Below are 17,574 nucleotides of genomic sequence, written 5' to 3' on the forward strand. Positions count from 1 at the left end.
TTTTTTTTTTTTTTTTAAACCACTCAGCGGTAGCATATATTTCAAATACCCATTGCACTTCTTAAATTGAGAATTTGGAGGAATTAGAGATGCAACTATCAATGAATACAAGTGAACTGTACTCATTTAAAGTAAACCAGATTATCTGCAACAACATATGCATAACCCATGTAGTTTCTTTATTCGTGAAGTCAGCACAGAAGACAATTTCCCAACATCCAGCTTGCATTTATGAGTAGTTGAGGATGCATAACCCAGTAGTACCATTTGCTGTGAGTCTGATGTGAGCTCCTCATTGCAGTCTGCTGATGCACCGAGTCCTGGAGGGTTCCCAGGCCGGTGTCCAACCAGATGTGATATATATCACTTCACCTGTGGAGGTGGGCATGCTTTAACTGTTTCATGGGCAAAAACCTGCTGAACAGGCAACTAGAATGTGTCTTTTCTGCAATGATAGTTGGCTTCCCCGTGGATGGAGGATGGCTCCGTGTGCTTGCAGGACTCTGGCTTGACCATTGTGTCCTCATGCTCCTTAGACTTGTTTTCTTGTTCAGTTCCAATGTTGCTTCATTTGGGTCCACGTTCCTTGTCACAGTAAATACAGTGAACACCTACAAACCAGCAGCAGCTTGTTCAGCTTAGTCCTTGTATTTCCCAGTTATACCAACGTGTGCTGGCTCGGCTTCCCAAGCTGAGCACGGTGGCCACAGAGACCAAGGATGCTGCAGAGTAATCTTCCAGGGCTGTCTGGTGGTGGTGGTAGCCTACTGTCTTGATACCCTTCAGGTGTTACCTGTGAGTCTCTTTGTGATGCTGTTTTCTTGACTTGGTTTTAGCACTGTACTGTGAAATTTACTTAGAAAGAAAATTGCACATGGAGTTTTTGTCGTCAGAAGGAAAAGCTGGAAGGCATGCCAGAAGAGTATTGCAAGGGTTTAGAAACCAGAAGCCAGTGCAAAGATTCTAGTGTTTGCCCCTCTATCTCAGAGGGTTTTTCATTAAATTATGATTTTTTTGTTGAAGACTTTCTTTTTTAGGAATTGGTGGCCGTAGCCTCTGTATTACGGTGATGATGGCAGGAAAGTTGATAATGAGTATGGCTTTCAAGAAGGTGCTTTGTTCCAGTAAACTAAGCTCCCCTGTAAGCCTAGAATCACTCAGCAAGAATAAATGGGAAACTTTCTTTTAGACTTGTGATTGCAGATGCAAGCCCTTTTTCTGAACCTGGTGTCCTCAATGTAAGCGTAAGCTGCTACCTCTTCTGGAGAGTATAAAGTTGACATATCTACGAAAAGTCTTTCACTGATCTAGTGAGAGTCCATTCTAATTTTTCAAGATGTGGTGGGCTTAAAATGTGTATGTCTTATCTACCTAACATGCTTTCATCAATTAAAGGCCTCTAATTGAGGTGTACTGTCTCTTCTGATGAGTTGTGCATTCTCATACCCTCTTTTCTTAAGCAATGTGTTCAGCTCTGGAGAGCGAGCTGAAGAGATGTTCTTTTCAAATGGAAATGGTGTCACTTCCATTTGGTGCAGACAGACTGCTTGCTTGCTTCTCAAAGCAAATAGTAAACTGAGAGCCTTCTACCCCACAGCTGTCCTACCTCTACAACCATATGGTGGCCAGATAATATAAGGAGAAATTTCTGTTGATGGTGCAGTGGGCTGCATTAAAACCCTTGCTCACAAACCAAAGCAACCTTCCTCAGCAGGTTCAGGGCAGTCGGCAGTGTATTCCTGTTTTCTTAGGTGGGGTGTGTATGGGTTATGGCCATCTCAGTGTTGTTTACAGCAGAGCCAGGTGCTAGCTGCTAACCTGTCTTTTCATCCCCAGCTATTAAAGTTGCCTTCAGTCAGCTTTGTGACTTTCCCAGTGATGTTGATTGAGATGGGTGCATAGGGGTCCAAGCAAGAAAATTCTCAGTTGTAGTCTTGGGTGTATGTTTTGTGGGGAGGGTGTTCTCAATTTTGTAACAGAAGTTATTCAGGTTGCTCCCAACTGAGTAAGTGGAAGCTACTGACCTCTCTTCGTCTTACATCTGCTGCATTTGCCCACTGTGTGTTGTCTGACAGTCACCTCAGGGCTGGGGACGGGGCTGTGCTTCTGCATTAGAGCAGCAGCAAGGAGGCACATCTGAATGACCTCTGGACTTGAATAACCAGACCAGTGACGAAGACTGCTGATCTCCCGGTGGGTATTGCCAGCATCTATGTCCGACTGAGGAAAGGGAACAGTCTTCTCTCACCTAGATTTGGAGCTGTCTTGTTCTTTGCCTGCACCTAACACCTATCTGTACTCTCCTTTGTCTTCCCGTAGGTAGATGCAGTGCGGGTGTATGTGAACAGCAGCTCTGAGAACCTCCAATATCCTGTCCTGTTTGTAGTTCGCCAACAGAAGGGAGTGCTGTCGTGGCAGGTCCCGCTAATTTTTCGAGGCCTGTAAGTACCGGAGTCTATTCCTTGCAAGACGCTGGTCTGCCAGCTGTATTCAGCATTTCTGTGTATTTAGCTTACTTTGGTGCTAAATCTTATGTAGACTGCAGGGCTTGGTTGCAAAGCATGCTTGCTCACTGTCAGCTGAACGTAGGAAGACCAGGATTTGGTAGGTAACCTCTTACATGGCAGCCTGCTCTTGTCTCTTAGTTTCTCAAATATGTTCGCAGAGTACCAGGAGGCTTGTCTGCTGGGGATCTGCCTGTGTCACGAGTCGGGGAATCTACCAAATGGCATTCTTGTTGTTTCCACAGTTGCTTACGATGCGTGCAAGTAGTTTTTGGGCTCTGGTTTGCAGCAGGGTTTGAACAAGCTCTCGAAAGAGCACCTTAACTGCTGGGTTACAGAGCTTTTGGGGAGTAAGGGCTCTCCTCTGTTTCTCACCCCAGGTACACCTAAGTTGAGTCTGTTCTGGGGGTGGTGGTTGTTCTGGGGGTGTTTGTGAAAGTGATGCTGCTGTGTAGCTTCAGCAATCTCAGCTAGTTAGGCTGCAAGTACTGAGACTTTGCAGACACTTAAGCTCATCTGAGATGTGAAGCTTCATCCTGTGACTGAAATGCTGGTGCCAGGCAGCAGGTGTCCTGCAGTGTCTTGCCTGATGCAGGGGATGATTACAGCAGACTCTCTGTCTCCAGCAAATGGCAGATGTGCTAGATGTGCAGGTGACACAGACAGCCTGGAGGGAAGCAAAATGCTGGGGATGGCCAGTCCCTTGTGCAGACCACAAGAGGCAACAGAGGTGGAGTTTGAGCTCTGAATAAAAAACTGAATGGTCTTCGCCTTTCAGATTAGTATTTCAGTTATGCAAGCAGGGGAAAAATTATGTCATTCTTGGAACTGCAGAACAACTTTTTAACTGCTGTCTCTCTCTTCCATCTGACTTTCCTTCCCACCTTCCCCTGGCTGTTGTAGCTATCAGCGGACCTACAATTACCAAGAAGTGAGTCGAACCCTCTGTCCCTCCGAGCCAACACCTGAGACAGGACCATCTGACCAGATTATATTTGTGGATGTCTCTTCCATGGCACCATTTAATATTGCGTATGAGCTGCTAGTCACCAGGCTCAAGAACTTCCAACTCGAGTAAGCTGGGATGTGAGAATACAAATGTAATTTCTTCATGTATCTGCTATACAGGGATTTGGTCCATCTGCCTACTCTTCCCTTCTTTTTCCTTCCCAGGAAAAAAAACATTATTTTTTTCATAGAATCATACAATAGTTTAGATTGAAAGGGACCTTTAAAGGTCATCTAGTCCAGCCCCCGCCCTGCAGTGAGCAGGGACATCTTCAACTAGATCAGGTTGCTCAGAGCCCCATCCAACCTGACCTTGAATGTTTCCAGGGATGGGGCATCTACCACCTCTCTGGGCAACCTGTGCCAGTGTTTCACCACCCTCATGGTAAAAAACTTTCTTTTTTATATCTAGTCTAAATCTACCCTATTTTAGTTGAAAACCATTACCCATTTTCTTTTGCTTAATCTGAAGGTACTCTGTGTATATTCCAACTCTGAAAGTTTCAGACTTCAATATCTGGCATTTCTCTTCTAGGACCAACAAAGCCTTTAACTTCACTGCCAGCCCTTCTCAGCCCCAGGTAAGGAGGAGTCCTGTGTAGCATTGTTTGTATGTCTTACCGCATCCAAATGGTTGATGTTGTCCTTTGTTAAAGACGGAAAAAGCCTTATAGGACTAGGTCATTTCCCTCTTTGGATGCAGGGAAACTTCCTTGCTGTTGAATTTTCTGTGGATATAGTGAAGAGGTAGCAGTGCCTCAGCCCCTCTAGGGGCACATTTGGGTCCTCTTGCAAAGCAATTAGGTGAAGCAAAATCCATGGCCAGAGGAAATGAATGGTATCTGCAGTTCAGGAAATTTCAGAAAGGTACGGAAGTCCAGAGGCCATTGGACTGCTGTGCCTCACGGGAAGGGAGATGGTGTGCTCCAGATGGTCTTGTTCCAGCCAGTGCTGGTTCAGTTGTCCTAGCGTGACTAGCCAAGATGCAGTCTTTACTGGGGAAGAATACATACATAAATAAAAAAGTTTCAAAGGTACAACAGACCACACTGCTATTCCTTGCTTACGGCAGCAAGTCGAGTTGTGAGGTGATAAATAAAATGCTTTATAAGCCTGGCTGTTATTTCAGAAGAGAGCACATATGTACAGCACATCCAGCTGAGCAACCTTGTTTAGAGCCCTGCAGATACTACAACTCCTCTCTTGAATGAAAATGCTGTTGGCAGTAACTACAGTGATACAGGAGCTCATAGAGCTGGGAGAGGATGTAATTTATCCAGGCTGTCTGGTACTCCATTTTTGTAGTTGCTATCACTGTTAGTAACACCACTTAATTTTAGGTTTCTTATTACCACGGATTGCAGCTGTCTTTTTTGTTGTCAAATGTCTTAAGCTGGTTTGCAGATGCACACACTATTTTATACTACAAAAGCATGGGGAATGGTGGTGGCTTTTTATAAACCCACATTAATCTTCTAATTTGAATGTAGAGTATTTAGGATCTGGCCTGGAATTAACTTTGTGACTTTGGTCTGTTGTTTGTCACAATTAATGAGATTGGTGACTTTTAATTATAGGCCAGATGTAGAGAGTAGAAGGTGAATGCTTCTTAAATGGTATAATGCTGAGGTTTTTGTAAATGAAAGTATTAAATAGTCTGGAGGGGGAAGAAAAAAAAAAGGCAATTCAAAAATCTAGATGAGTAGTGGAATAGCCCTAAGACTGGAAAAATGCAAGTGTAACAACCAAGGGAGGAGCTGTTGTCCAGAACCCAGCTGATGCCTGAGGGCAGAAGGACATGCTCATATAGGTCAGGAGTGCTGCCTGGATGTCTTTGTACCACTCACAGTCTGTGCAGGAGAGAACTGTAGGTCTCAATGCCCCTTATGTTGATTCTGTACTCTAAGTGTGGCCTAAAAAGAAAATTAGGTTCTCATGGGTGACTTACTGAAGGACATAGACCTTTCCAAGGGTAGTGCACCTGAGACACCAAGGAGCTCAGACCGCCGGTGTCCTTACTTGGCGGAGATAAAACACGCTCCGCCGAGGTAACCGGCTCAGTGAGTTTTCAGTTTGCAAGGACTTTTTGGAGCTCCCTTAGCAGTGAAGGGACCTTGCTTGGAGCGAGGTGGCAATAAATGCTTTAGTAGAAATGGGCAAACTTGGAAAAAGTCTGGGTGATTCCTTGCTTACCCCTGCCCTTCCAGCTGGTGGTCCTGCTTCCTCGGAAGGGTGTGTGGGGGGGATGGTGGACAGGGAACACCTGGCCCTGGCTCAGCACTAGGGTGTATGTGATATAAAGGGAGCTCACCCATTGGGAATGGGTCGGGTTATGGTTCTGGGGCAGGAGTTGCAGTGGCTTCTCTCCCTGTGGCCTGTTCCTGCCCCAGTGGCTGCCAGGTGAGCATGAGGAAGGTGGTTGGTGGCAGTCCTCAGCCTTGCACCCCCTTGAGGAGGGTGAGGTGCCCCTCAGCCCCCCGCGGTAGGTGTGATTGAGCCTGAGCTCTCAGGGTCTTCAGGCAGGGTGATGGGAGCCCTTGCAACAGGCCTGCCTGCTGGGGCGGGCATGGAAACCCTTCTTGTCCAGCAGCTGGCTGATGTAGTACATCATTCTTTTACTGGGAAAATATGCAAATAATGATGTTGCCCGGGACATCTTTTGCCCAAATCTGAAAAGGCCCTTGCTAGAACAGGGAAGGGCGTCTCCTGCCACCACAGACTGTCCTGTGGGCCTGCTCAAAGCGTGGAAGCACAAGAAACGCCATTCCTTGCCTCCAGAGGAAAAGTAGGAATATTAGCAGATGTTAGCCTCTCCCAATTTTTTTCAGACCTATAGCTGAATTATTTTCAAAGATGAATTGAGAAGAGAAACCCTCATTGCCCCTTGCCCTCAAAACCAAACAAAACAACCCCCCCAAAATCCTACAACTAATATCAGGCTTTTATTTATGAAACTCTTCAGAATTCAACCATTTGACCTCATACTTTCCACAGTCTGTCTTTGAGGCAACCTGTATGAGAAACTCCATCATATGTTCCATGTAATAAAGTACAGCCAGGAGTTTGGAAACATCTGGAAATTGCTTATAGAAACATAAGATGGAGTAGGCCACAAAATGAAGTCGCCTTAGCTTGATTCGGTAGAAATAAGCTTAAGGGGAGCAGAAGCTGGAGCTTGTATGTTGAAGATGTCTGTCTAACAGCATGCTCTGCAAGGGGGAGGGTTGTCTGGACATACTTAGTCTGCTTTTCCGTAGTGTAAGGTCCTAATATCTGAAATCTGAATTTTTGTGAAAGCCTTCCAGACCCACCCCAAAGCCCAGCTTGGTCTGTGCAGGTACCTTAGGGAGGCTCTGAAGCTGCTGGCAGGTATGATTTCTGGACCGTAACTCTTGGTACTCTGATTTCTCCTCAGTATTTTCTGTACAAGTTTCCTCAGGATGTCGATTCAGTCACTATTAAAGTGGTGTCTGATGCAGTCTATCCGTGCTCGGTTGTCTCCGTCCAGGATATCGTGGTAAGTCTGAGCAAAGAAGGGTAAGGAGCTGCCTGCTGGAGCTGTGCGCCCTCCTGTGAGGGGCTCTGTGCCCCAACAGAGAGAAAAGCCCTAGGAGGGGCTTCACCCTGGTGTTGTGATGGTGAAGGGGACCCTGAAAGAGGAATGAAAGTCCTGCAAGAAGAAGGCAAAGACAGATGCTGAGTTCAAGCAGCTCATACAGAGTTTTTTGTTGCAAATAAGTGAGCAAGCTGTTCCTCTCCAGCCTGTCCATACAACATTTGTTGTCGTGTTCCTCTTGTGAGGCTTAACACCCTGCTGCCTTGTAACATGGGTCTGTCTCTGTATGGAGTGGTGTTGGATGGGATGCTGGTGGCTGAGGGAGGGGACAGTGCTTGTTCACTTGACTCTACCCTGGCTCAAGGCAGCATGGGGAATTTCTGACTTCCAGACGTGAGGTCTTTCCTCCTTTCCAATTCAGTTTCCTCTCTCCACACTTATTCATCCGCTTTCCCAGGAAGGGGAGAGCAGCTGCACCCTGCTGTGGAGGTTGGCTGTAGCTTGCAGCTGGGAAATAGCCCCGTATTTCTCTTCCTGTCCCACCTCCCTGAATGATGCAGGGACCTGCAGTGCGGGAGCAGCAAGATGGTGACAGAGGTGCAAGAAATGCAAGATGCCTTGGCTGCTGGCTCTGAAGTCCTGGCAGTCGCCTTTAATACCTGGGGTGAGGAGAGAAAGGGGTGATGTGAACTCCTGCCCACATCCCTGTGTTTGAATGGTAGAAGGAGAGACCGTAACATGAGATTTTCAACCAGTCAGGTACTAAGAGTAATGGGGAAGAGTAAAATGAGGGCAGGCACTTGGCATATAGTACAGACTGCGAAGTGTGTGATGCAGGCAGTGTGAAGCTGAGTGCATGCATTGCCCTGTGAGAATGGTGGAGTGATCGATCTAGCTGCATCCTCGTCGGACTGAACTGCAGCACTCTAGTGAGAATGGCGAGATCAGTGAGTGCGGGTCACAACTGGTGTATTCAGAGCAGCTTTTCTAACTTCTGAATGGGTTCTGGCTGTTTTGTTACCTGTGTCAACCCGAGCAGGGCTTTTTTCTGTGGCTCTGCACTGTCTGTTCTCCTGATGGCTCCCTACAAAATTAGTTTGGATTTTGTGCCTGGTTTAACCCTTAGGTGTGTCTGTTTTAGTGCCCAGTGTATGACCTGGACCATAACGTGGAGTTCAATGGTGTTTACCAGTCTATGACAAAGCAAGCAGCTATAACGGTGCAGGTGAGACACTGATTTTCTTTTTTGTCACAGTGTGTTTTTTTTTATCTTCAGTGGCTTGTCTTGTGCATCCCTGGTTTTATTTTGTTGATTCTGGTATGGCTGTGATTATTTTTATCAGATCAGCTGATATCAGTAGAAGAGATGTTACCTTTTACTACAAAACCTTGGTTGCATTTGCTTAGGTAGGTGTGTTATGTCTTAGATGCAGAGGCTCTGGATTAAGGTGGCTGCAGCCAGGTGTCTTCTGTTTGAACCTTGGCTCTCCTACCACCGAGTGGTGGTAGTAGGGCCTTATAACGAGCAAAGCTCAGGTAGATGGTTTGCACTAATTAAAAGAAGTGCATTAGCATTGGTTTGCTTGTACTGGGATGCTGTTGTACTGCATTCTAGTGAACTCTGCTTATTGTCAGCAAGGATGCGGGGAACATCCCTGGCAGCCAAACTCTGTCCAGAACAGGCAGGTCTCTGTAAAGGCTAGTGAATGTGTAGCAGCTCAACTGATCTCTGGCCCGTTGGAGCACTGCATCTGCTTTGTGTTGGAGGGGGAGGCTCCTTCACTTCTCATGGATTCTGTCGTCTTCTTCTGTCCTCCTGTGCAGAGAAAGGACTTCCCAGGTGAACAGTTCTTTGTTGTGTTTGTCATCAAGCCAGAGGATTATGCCTGTGGAGGTTCTGTGCCATCCTCCATCCATGGTAAGTTGTGCTGGGAGGCAGGTTGGGTTGCCGCATCTTGGTACTAGAGCAGTAGGAGCCCTTTAGGACCTTCCTGTGGGATGTCATGGGATGGTCATATAGCTCTATCTCATCCAGGTAGCTGTGAGGAAGAGTGAAGTATAAATTTGATATTGTTGGGTAGGTTACAAGTCTTGATCAATCCAGGATGTGGCTGGCTAGTACAGTGCCTGGCTTGCTGGGGTTATGTGCTCTGTGGAGGAGCCACTGGTGTCTTGGGGGATACTGGAGACACTGAGACAGTGCTGCTTATAGCTTTTTTGTTTTGGTTTGGTGTTTGGTTTTTTTGGTGTCCTCTCCCCTGCTGTGTTATCCTTCCGCATGCATGGAGGCCCAGATGGCAGTTCCTGCAGAGACCATCTTCTCCCACTGTTATCTTGGGATCTATGTCAGCCCTGGACTTGGGGGAACAGGAAAAATTAGTAACGTTAGGGGAATAATTTTACAGGAAACTTGTTCTAGTGCCTTTCTTCACCAGAAAACAGTGTGCACTTACTAGGCAGTGGTAAAAGCAAAGTCTCCACCACTCGTGGTAGCTGGAACTGAAGTGGGGACATTCCTATCCTGAAAGCTGGATGGCTTCCTCCCTGTAGGAGAAGCAAGACTGCAACCAACAGATGTACTGGGCTCCCCCAACAGCCTCCCCCACCCTAATTTCCCCACTAAAAAAGAATTGTCACCTTCTGGGTGTCTTATCCTCGAGCTGTCAGCAGAGCTGTACTGGCAGGGTGTGCTAAGCCCTGCTGATGTTGTCACTGAAACATAACAAGTTGCTAGCGTGGCATCCTGCACAGAAGTGTTTTGCCAGCAGAGCTTTGTCCAAAGGCAAAAATGGTGTCCAAGTGCCTGTAGTGAGAGAATCTTCCCTTTGGGGACTAGATGAGTAGGAGACAAGATGCCCTCAGAATTCAGGCATCCAAACTTGAGCAATGTCTGGAAGGCCCAAACAAGGCTTTCTAGTCTGAAAAAGAGGTGGTGGGTAGAGAGAGGTGAAAAAAAACACGTGGAAAAGGCTGTATATTGGCAAGCCTGGGAAAGGTTTAGAGCAAAACCACACACAGATTATAGCGAAAAGCCAGGCCCTGGTGTTTTTCGAAGTGTAGAGAACTAAGATCAGGGCCAGAGATCATTAATGTGTGATAGTTTTTACACTTACTGTAGACTTTGCATCTCACAGGGAATGTCAACCGTACCTGGAACCTGCAGCGGACGAAGAACCTTCAAGTGACTATTGTGCCCTCTATTAAAAGTCAGTGTTTTTGGGCAGAGCAATGCAACTTTACAGGGGGGCTTGGCACTTCTACACAGAAAGATGTGGCTGGGCTGGCAGCCCTCTGATAGGATGGTGCAGAAAGCACCAGCGAAGGAGTCAAAACCAGTTGGAGCCCTGGTCCCTTCCAGGAGGTGCTGTGTGGCACGGGGTGGTCTCACAGGCACACCAGCTAGCACTGGGGGGGGTGTGAAGAAATGGGAGGAGACGTTGCAACGGGTTCTGGTGATTCCTCTTCAAGAAAGCAGATGGGTTTTGAAGGGTTGTGTCACCAGGTGGTGTTGGGAAGAGGAGGACTGGAATCCTGGCTCTAAGAGGAGCTGTCTCTGCTCTGTGAGCTGACTGATGCCTTCTTTGTCCTCAGAGTCTGTTTATGTCCAGGCCATGTTCTTCAGCTTCCTGAGTTTCCTCTCCTTTTACCTGGGCTCGGTGGTGGTTGCTTTTGTGCACTACATCAGGTGAGTCAAGGGGTTTTACAAGAACAGCATTTCTGTTTCTCTTTATCCTCAGAGATGCCTCACCCTGCAGTGAATTTGGGGCGAGTAGGGTAGCAAGCATCTGAACAGAGCAGCCAAAGAAGTCCATGGCTACTCAGTGGGCTTCTATTGACCATCAGCCAGAAACCTTTTCTTTCTCTGCTGTGGGGATCATGGCAATGATGAAAACCTAAGACACTGGCCTCTGACTTTTGAAGTGCCCATATTCCTGAGTTTCCTTACACGAGGACACTGGGTGGCAGGTAGGAATTGTGGTGGGGCCAGTATGGGATATGGGGTGCCAGAGCATTGGGGACCCAAGATACTTCGCAGAGTGCTGGACTGTGTACTGCAATAAATGGCAGGGACCCAAACAGGGCCTTGGAGAGGAAATTGGAGAGGTGGACAGCAAGCAGTCACGGCTGAGCCATGCCTAGTCCAAACAGTATTTTTTGTTTGTTTCTTTTTGGGGTTTTGTGTTTTAGAGCTTGCACCATGTTTACCTGTTGGTGTCCTAGGTAATCTTGCCATGGCTGGCAGGTGATGGGGTTTGTTGGCTGTCTCATGAGTGCTGCCTGTCCTTTTTCAGGGTTCAGAGGAAGGCTTCAGCTGGAGGACTGAGTCCTGAGGATGGTAAGGTCTCTTTTCTGTTATGTGGCAGCTTTAAGTGAACAGCACAGGTCCCAGGCCAGGCAAGGGACAGGCTGTCACTCAAATACCTTCTGTCCCTTCAAGCCGCCTTCCCTTTTCACGTGCCACTTAGTCTCTGGTGCTGATGAAAGATGTTAGAGCTTTGTCTCTGCCCTCACAAGAGAGGGTGTTTGAAGCAGGCCCCCCTGAACCTAACCTTGACCCCTGCCCTGAGGAGCTGGCATTTAGAGGGGTGGAGGAAGGGCAAGCCTTGGCTAGATCTGGCTACAGGCTTATGTTCCTGCTGCCAGGTCTGTTCATTCTTAAGCAAGGCACTTTGAGATTGTCAGCTCTTGTGCCTTAAGATTTCCTCTGCCTGGTTTAAGCATGGGGTCTCTAATTTTTTAATTTAATTTAAATTTTAATTTTTTTTAACTGGGAATTGCAGACAACCAAGTGAGTGAATGACTAATACAGCTAGGTAGTGGTGTTTGTGTTATTTACTTTGGTGTTAGATTCAGTTTACTTCATGCTGCGCCCACATTTCAACACGCGGCAGCTTTCTGCATTATAAAGACATAGCTGCATCTAAGAGACTACCAGGGAAAGATGGAAATTTTTGTTGTGTGTATAGGGGGTGGCACTGGGAGTTTCTGCTTTCTGGACAAGTGTGACAGGCTGGCTGTTTAATTTTCTTTAAATATTTAGTGCCTGCAAAGTAGTTCAAAGCATTGATCTGAGGATAAAGGCATCATCGTTTGTACCTCTCCCCTGGCGACAGGCAGGACATGATGTTTTGACAGCATTGAAAGGTTCTTGGTGTGCTGCCTTTTTTAATCCCCAGCTTCAGTCTCTCTGGCCTGCTACATACCCCCAGATGAGCATACTAGTATAACTGAGCTGTGCTTAAAGGGTCAGTTTTGGAACTTCACTCTGACCTGGCATTACTTGGGTTAACACTTCTGCTGAGGACCTGGGGGCATTTGGCTTCTCAGGAGTGGCTTCTTCAGCCACTGAGATTCACATAGGCATCCCTGTATGTGGAATGTGTGAAAGGCTTTGCTCACAACCAGGGGAGCAGGAGACTGTAAAAATGTGCTTAAAAGTATTCTAAATGTGAAGAATTTGGGATGGATCCTGCTGTGAGACAACAGTAGGTCTTAGGGCACTGGAGAGATGGGAAGGGCCTGTGTGTTGGGAAGTTTGGGGAAGCTGAAGGGACCTGGCTGAGGCCCTGGAATAGCTCCAGACTGATGACAAGGGATCGCTGTCTGAGGCAGAGGCACAGTCTCAGCCTGGGAGTGCTGCTGGTGCTGCAGCTGAGGGTGCAAGTGCTGAAGGCAGCTAAGAAGCTGCTTTCCAAACTGACCTGTTGAGAGGAAAAAGTTAAATTCGGGTGCTTGGGAAGTTCCCAGAGAAGCTGCAGGACGCAGATGTTGTGCTTAGCATGGAACCTAGAGGGCAGAGGACTGAGTGCCTGGGCAGGGAGGATAGCTGAACAGCATCCCTGTGAAAGGGCAGAGGAGTGTGGTTCCTTCACAGTTTACAGGCTTCCTCCCAGAGGCACCTCCTCTCTCCGTGACCTGTCCTCTCCCTCGTACTCTATACCACATTCACGTGCCTGGCACTGCATGTCACAGCCACGTCCTTCCCTCTGGGGAGGAACCGTGTCCTACCCATATGCTGTTTCTTTATTGTGTCTCTTCAGGGTGTGTGTCTGACTGATGCCTAGAAAACGGTAACTGGCGTCTTCCCTGTCCTCCAGATCGCCCAAGACATGCTGGCTTTCTCTCAATTTTTTGCTCCTCTTTCCACCCACTGGAATTTCTCTCCCTCCAAAGTAGCCCTTGATCTTGCCTTCTCACTTGCTCCCCATTCCTTTCTGCTTCCCCACTAAGAAGGTGTGGATGGAGGTGCTGAGCAATCTGTCTCTGCCCGTTGTCTTTGAACGTCCTGCAACTCCATGTGCCCCTTTGCTTCTCACCCATCTTATGCCCGGCTTCTGCTGTTAACTTTTTTTAATCCTATGGGACACTTCCTATTCCATATCATCACTATCTGGTGGAGGCAATAGCTGGAGGAGCCACACCTAGGGCGGTACATTTACTTTGCTGACTGACTCATACTGGGAAGTGGGACTGAAATTAGTGGGTGAGCTGGGTCTGGAAGTGGCTGTGAGGGACAGGGCAGAGCGCCTCTTCTCCCTGATGTCTCTGCTTTGTCCAGATTTAAATCTTCCCTTGGTTACTTGGGGGAGAAGGTTGACAGGTCACCTGAGAGCATAAAGCCTGGTCTAAAATAAGGAGGGAGCGTTCCTTTGGGACAGGACTGGCAGGAGCAGGAAGAGTGCATGTGCCTTGGTGTCATAAATGTGGGGAAAAGCTTCTTTCACGCTCTTCCAAGTGATCTGGATTTCCAAGTGATTTTAAAACCACAGGAAAAACTGCCACGAGAGAAGGAGGGTTGCTTGGCAGGTGGCAAGTAGAAGGTGGATCTTGTTCCTGCATCAACCTACCACAACATCCTGCTAATCCCAGCTCAGATCTGAAGGGCTGTCATGTTGGGGCTGCGATGTGCCAGAGCCTTCCCTCTGGTGTTCAGTCCATGCCATATTGTCCACTTCTGATGCTGCTCCGAGCTCTTTATTGCCCTGTTAGAGGGATGGGGAAGGAGGATAGAGAAGCTGAAATGGAGACCAAGTCTTAGCCCATAGCCCAACAACCACAGTGAACATGGCAAAGGAAAGCAGTAATTTGCTTCAGATGTCATTGCTGTATGGATGCTCCCCTACCGAGGAATTAGGCTCAGCCAGGGAGAAGTCTGGGGGCTCTTTACATGTGTGGCTAGTGGAAATGGTATAAAAGCCTATGCAAGGTGTTACAGAAGTGCCCAGAATTGCTGGCTGCAAAGAGGAGTCTGCCTGTGCCTGTCAGTTTTGGACAGATCAGATACTGGGAAGCCAGAGATGCAGCTTGGGAAGCCAGGCCATTGCTAGGCTGCAGTAAGGTTTCTTGGCTTTAAATACTGTCCCACGTCCTCTGTCCCTTTGCTGCTGACTGGCCACATGATGTTGTTGCAAGGGTGAAGCTTTACAAGCAGCTGGACCTGTCTCGCTGTTTGCCACCACTGGAAAACATGGTCCTGGTCCTGCTGCTTTTGCTTCCCTCCCTTTTGGGGAGATGGGTGTTTGACCCCTCAGTGAGTGGATTCAGCTGGCTGTGCTTCCTGCCATGTCTGTCTGCTGCCCGTTCAGCAGCTGAGCCCCACCATAAAGGCAAAAGAGGGAAAAGACCCAGTGCAATCTGACTGGGAGGTGCAACCTTCCTTGCTTCAGAGGTATGGGTGGGAGGCAGGGACTTCCCAGCCCTCCAAGGCTTGTCCCTCTTGTCATCAGCACAAGATTGTGACCACTTTTTGCAAGGAGCATTTTTTGCTTTCTCCTTGCTTGGTTAAAGCTGTGTAGCAGCTGTCTTGCCAAAGGCTGGCTGTGACTCTTCCAGGGATGACTGGAGGTAGCAATATTTGAATAGAACAGTCTGTGAGGATGGGAAGGAGGAGAATTAGAAATTCAGAAGGGTGCTCTGAATATTATGAGACTTGCTCTAGAATTTGCCAAGTCTTGCAGCCCCATAATGTGATCCCTACAGTGTGCTGGAGGGAGGCTCATGCTTTTGTGAGTCAAACTGGCAGCCTCTGTGGGAAGGCTGAAGGGAATGGGTTTGCTTCACGTGACAAAGCAAGGGTTTCCCCTTTGCACAGTATGCTCCAGAGGGAGACTGACATCTGTTTGGAGAAATGCTGCTTTTTCCAAGCTCCTCCAGCTCTTCAAGCTGTTTGTATTCACCTCGGAGATGTGCTTCAAAGCACTGACATGATCTAACTGTCCTTTTGGGTCTGTTTCCGTTGCAGGATCTGGGATCATGACGTCTTCGCACCCCATCACAGCCAGCACCCCTGAGGGAAGCAGCTATGGTGCTATCGGTACAATATCTTCCCGAAGTGGGTGCACAGGGAGGGTTCTGCCTGGGGCAGGGGAAAGCACTTTAAGGTGCCTTAAAGCAAGAAGGGAGTAAATCTGCAAGCTGCTTTAGTAGCAGCTTGCAACTACTTGAAAAAAAAAAAAAATTGCAGTTTGAGATGTTCGGGTTGCACTTTAGTGAAAAATACCTACACGAAAAAGATGTCAAATCTCTGGAAGAGGTGCCTAGAGTGTCTCTGTCATTGGAAATGGTCAAGACTCAACTAGAGGAAGCTACAGTCATTTGATAAGTGTTGATGACAGTGCTGCTTCAGGCAGGAGGTTGACAAGGGACTGACAAAGGTCCCTTCCAACCAAGCTTCTAGGAGTCTGTTATTAGCTCACCAAGCCTGCCTTCAGACCAAAGCATGCCTCTCACTGGAAGGCTGAAGGATTGTGTACCACAAGGCAAGACAGTCAGAGCTTTTTGCAGTCCAGATTTTCATGAGGGGAGGAATAATGTTAGACCGGCAGCAGAGGAGAAAAAAAAAATTCCCAAGGGTGTTGTGAATGTGAGATGAGAGAAAATGCCTTTCTTTGCCAGAGTATTTCTGAGTCTGCTTACAAGAGTTTTCCCTCCTGTGGAGGGACTGGTATCGAACAACTCGGTGCTGTGGACTTTCAGGGCATAATCCTTGAATTTGGTGGCTTGGGTACCCAGGTGCAGGGTGATGTGGTGCAGGTCCAAGGCACTGTGAGGGACCTGCTAAAATAAGCGAGGAGAGCAGCTCTGTAATTTTTCGTCCATTCTCCGGACACATTTGCTCACAGTAAAGACAGCTGTGATGCTCCAGATGTCACCCAGTTGTTGGACTGTGAAGGTGCGGTATCCCTGAACACCTGATAAAGAAACACAGAACTGGTATTTCTTGAGGTTTGGAAAAAAAATCAGGAGGAATTAAGTCCTGGAATAGTTGAGGGCTTTAGCACCAACCCCGTCCCCCAATTCTCAAGGGAGTGCTTCAAAAGCGCTTGGGAAATGAGGAAGAAACTTGTGTTCTGCTCATGCCAATATGGGCAATGGACTGGCTGGGAGCTTGGCCAGCCGGTGAGAAGTGCAGGCAGGTCCTGCTGACCTGCAGGTGACTGATACTGTGCATGCAATGGGAGCAAAGCTGATGCTCTGCCTGCTTTGAAAAAATTACTTTCTTCCTCTTTGTCTTTTGTTCTACAATATTTTTAGGAAAGCTTATATATAAAGCTTATATGAAATCTGGAAATTAAATAGGTCAGCCTGTTTCTGACCCATGAACAGTCTGCTGCTTTCACTAGAACTTTCTGGCTTGTCTCAGGCTTCCCAATTCCAGAGCCCAGGCTAGTAGCGAGTAGAAAATGTTAGAGATGAAAAATAATAGAATAAAAGCAGGGAAAAACGAAAATGCTGTAGAGGGGGGTGATGGTCCTTGAAAGTGCTCTTAGCTGATGTCTGAGACTTTTAGGAAGGTTTGTGATCATGGAAAAACTTGTTCCCTGAAATGGCCGCATAAACTTGTCCCAGCAGATTTGCTGCTGATGTCTGGGGCAGTTTTCTTGCTGTGCCTAGAGGAACTTAGCCTTTACCCTGCCTGTTCCCTTCTCCCCACGCTTCTCCAGACGAATCAAGCTCCAGCGGTGGACGGCAGTTGTCTTCCCCGGAGCGTGGGGTGCCAGCTGGTTCTGACACAGACAGCTCTGTGGAGGAAGAGAGCGACTTTGACACCATGCCAGAAATTGAAAGTGATAAGAATGTCATCCGCACTAAGGTATGGCTGGCGTTGGAGCTGTGGCTGTGATGCTGTGCCATGGACACGTCAGGGCCAAGACCAGCACTAGTCATGGTTTTCCTGCTGTGCTAAGTGTGCTGCTGAAATGAGTGATGTAATATAGAAAATTGGAATGTACTGGAGACTTTTGAGAAAGGAGGAAGAAGCCCAGAGTGTCCCAGAAAGTCCAAGGAGGTGGGAGAGCACAGGGAGAAAATAGTGTGCAATAGCAGGTAGTTACCTGGTACGAGTAGTGTGACTGCAGTGGATGTACAAAGGGCCTTTAAGCTAGCAGCTCGTGGACTGCCTCCTTTTGTCATGCCGCACTGCTCTGCAAGGTCAGACCCATTCCTGGAGATCAGAGGGTTTTGCAGAACTCATTCCCCTTAGAATCAAGGGGCACAACGAGCTCG

General features: G+C 47.7%; 1 protein-coding gene across 2 annotated transcripts in view; it reads left to right on the plus strand.

The window, feature by feature from the left end:
* Positions 1–17,574, plus strand: part of SIDT1 (SID1 transmembrane family member 1) — a 59,520-nt gene that overhangs the window by 23,058 nt on the left and 18,888 nt on the right. For both annotated transcript variants that reach the window (XM_075437605.1, XM_075437614.1), the window contains exons 2-12: positions 2,320–2,441; positions 3,408–3,578; positions 4,048–4,093; positions 6,928–7,029; positions 8,210–8,293; positions 8,893–8,986; positions 10,203–10,274; positions 10,660–10,753; positions 11,361–11,404; positions 15,311–15,382; positions 17,013–17,161. In XM_075437605.1, the coding sequence (XP_075293720.1) occupies positions 2,320–2,441; positions 3,408–3,578; positions 4,048–4,093; positions 6,928–7,029; positions 8,210–8,293; positions 8,893–8,986; positions 10,203–10,274; positions 10,660–10,753; positions 11,361–11,404; positions 15,311–15,382; positions 17,013–17,161 (1,050 nt within the window). The remainder of the gene's footprint in view (positions 1–2,319; positions 2,442–3,407; positions 3,579–4,047; positions 4,094–6,927; positions 7,030–8,209; positions 8,294–8,892; positions 8,987–10,202; positions 10,275–10,659; positions 10,754–11,360; positions 11,405–15,310; positions 15,383–17,012; positions 17,162–17,574) is intronic.

This window comes from Opisthocomus hoazin, chromosome 1, assembly GCF_030867145.1.
Source record: "Opisthocomus hoazin isolate bOpiHoa1 chromosome 1, bOpiHoa1.hap1, whole genome shotgun sequence".
In the NCBI taxonomy this organism is placed as follows: domain Eukaryota; kingdom Metazoa; phylum Chordata; class Aves; order Opisthocomiformes; family Opisthocomidae; genus Opisthocomus; species Opisthocomus hoazin.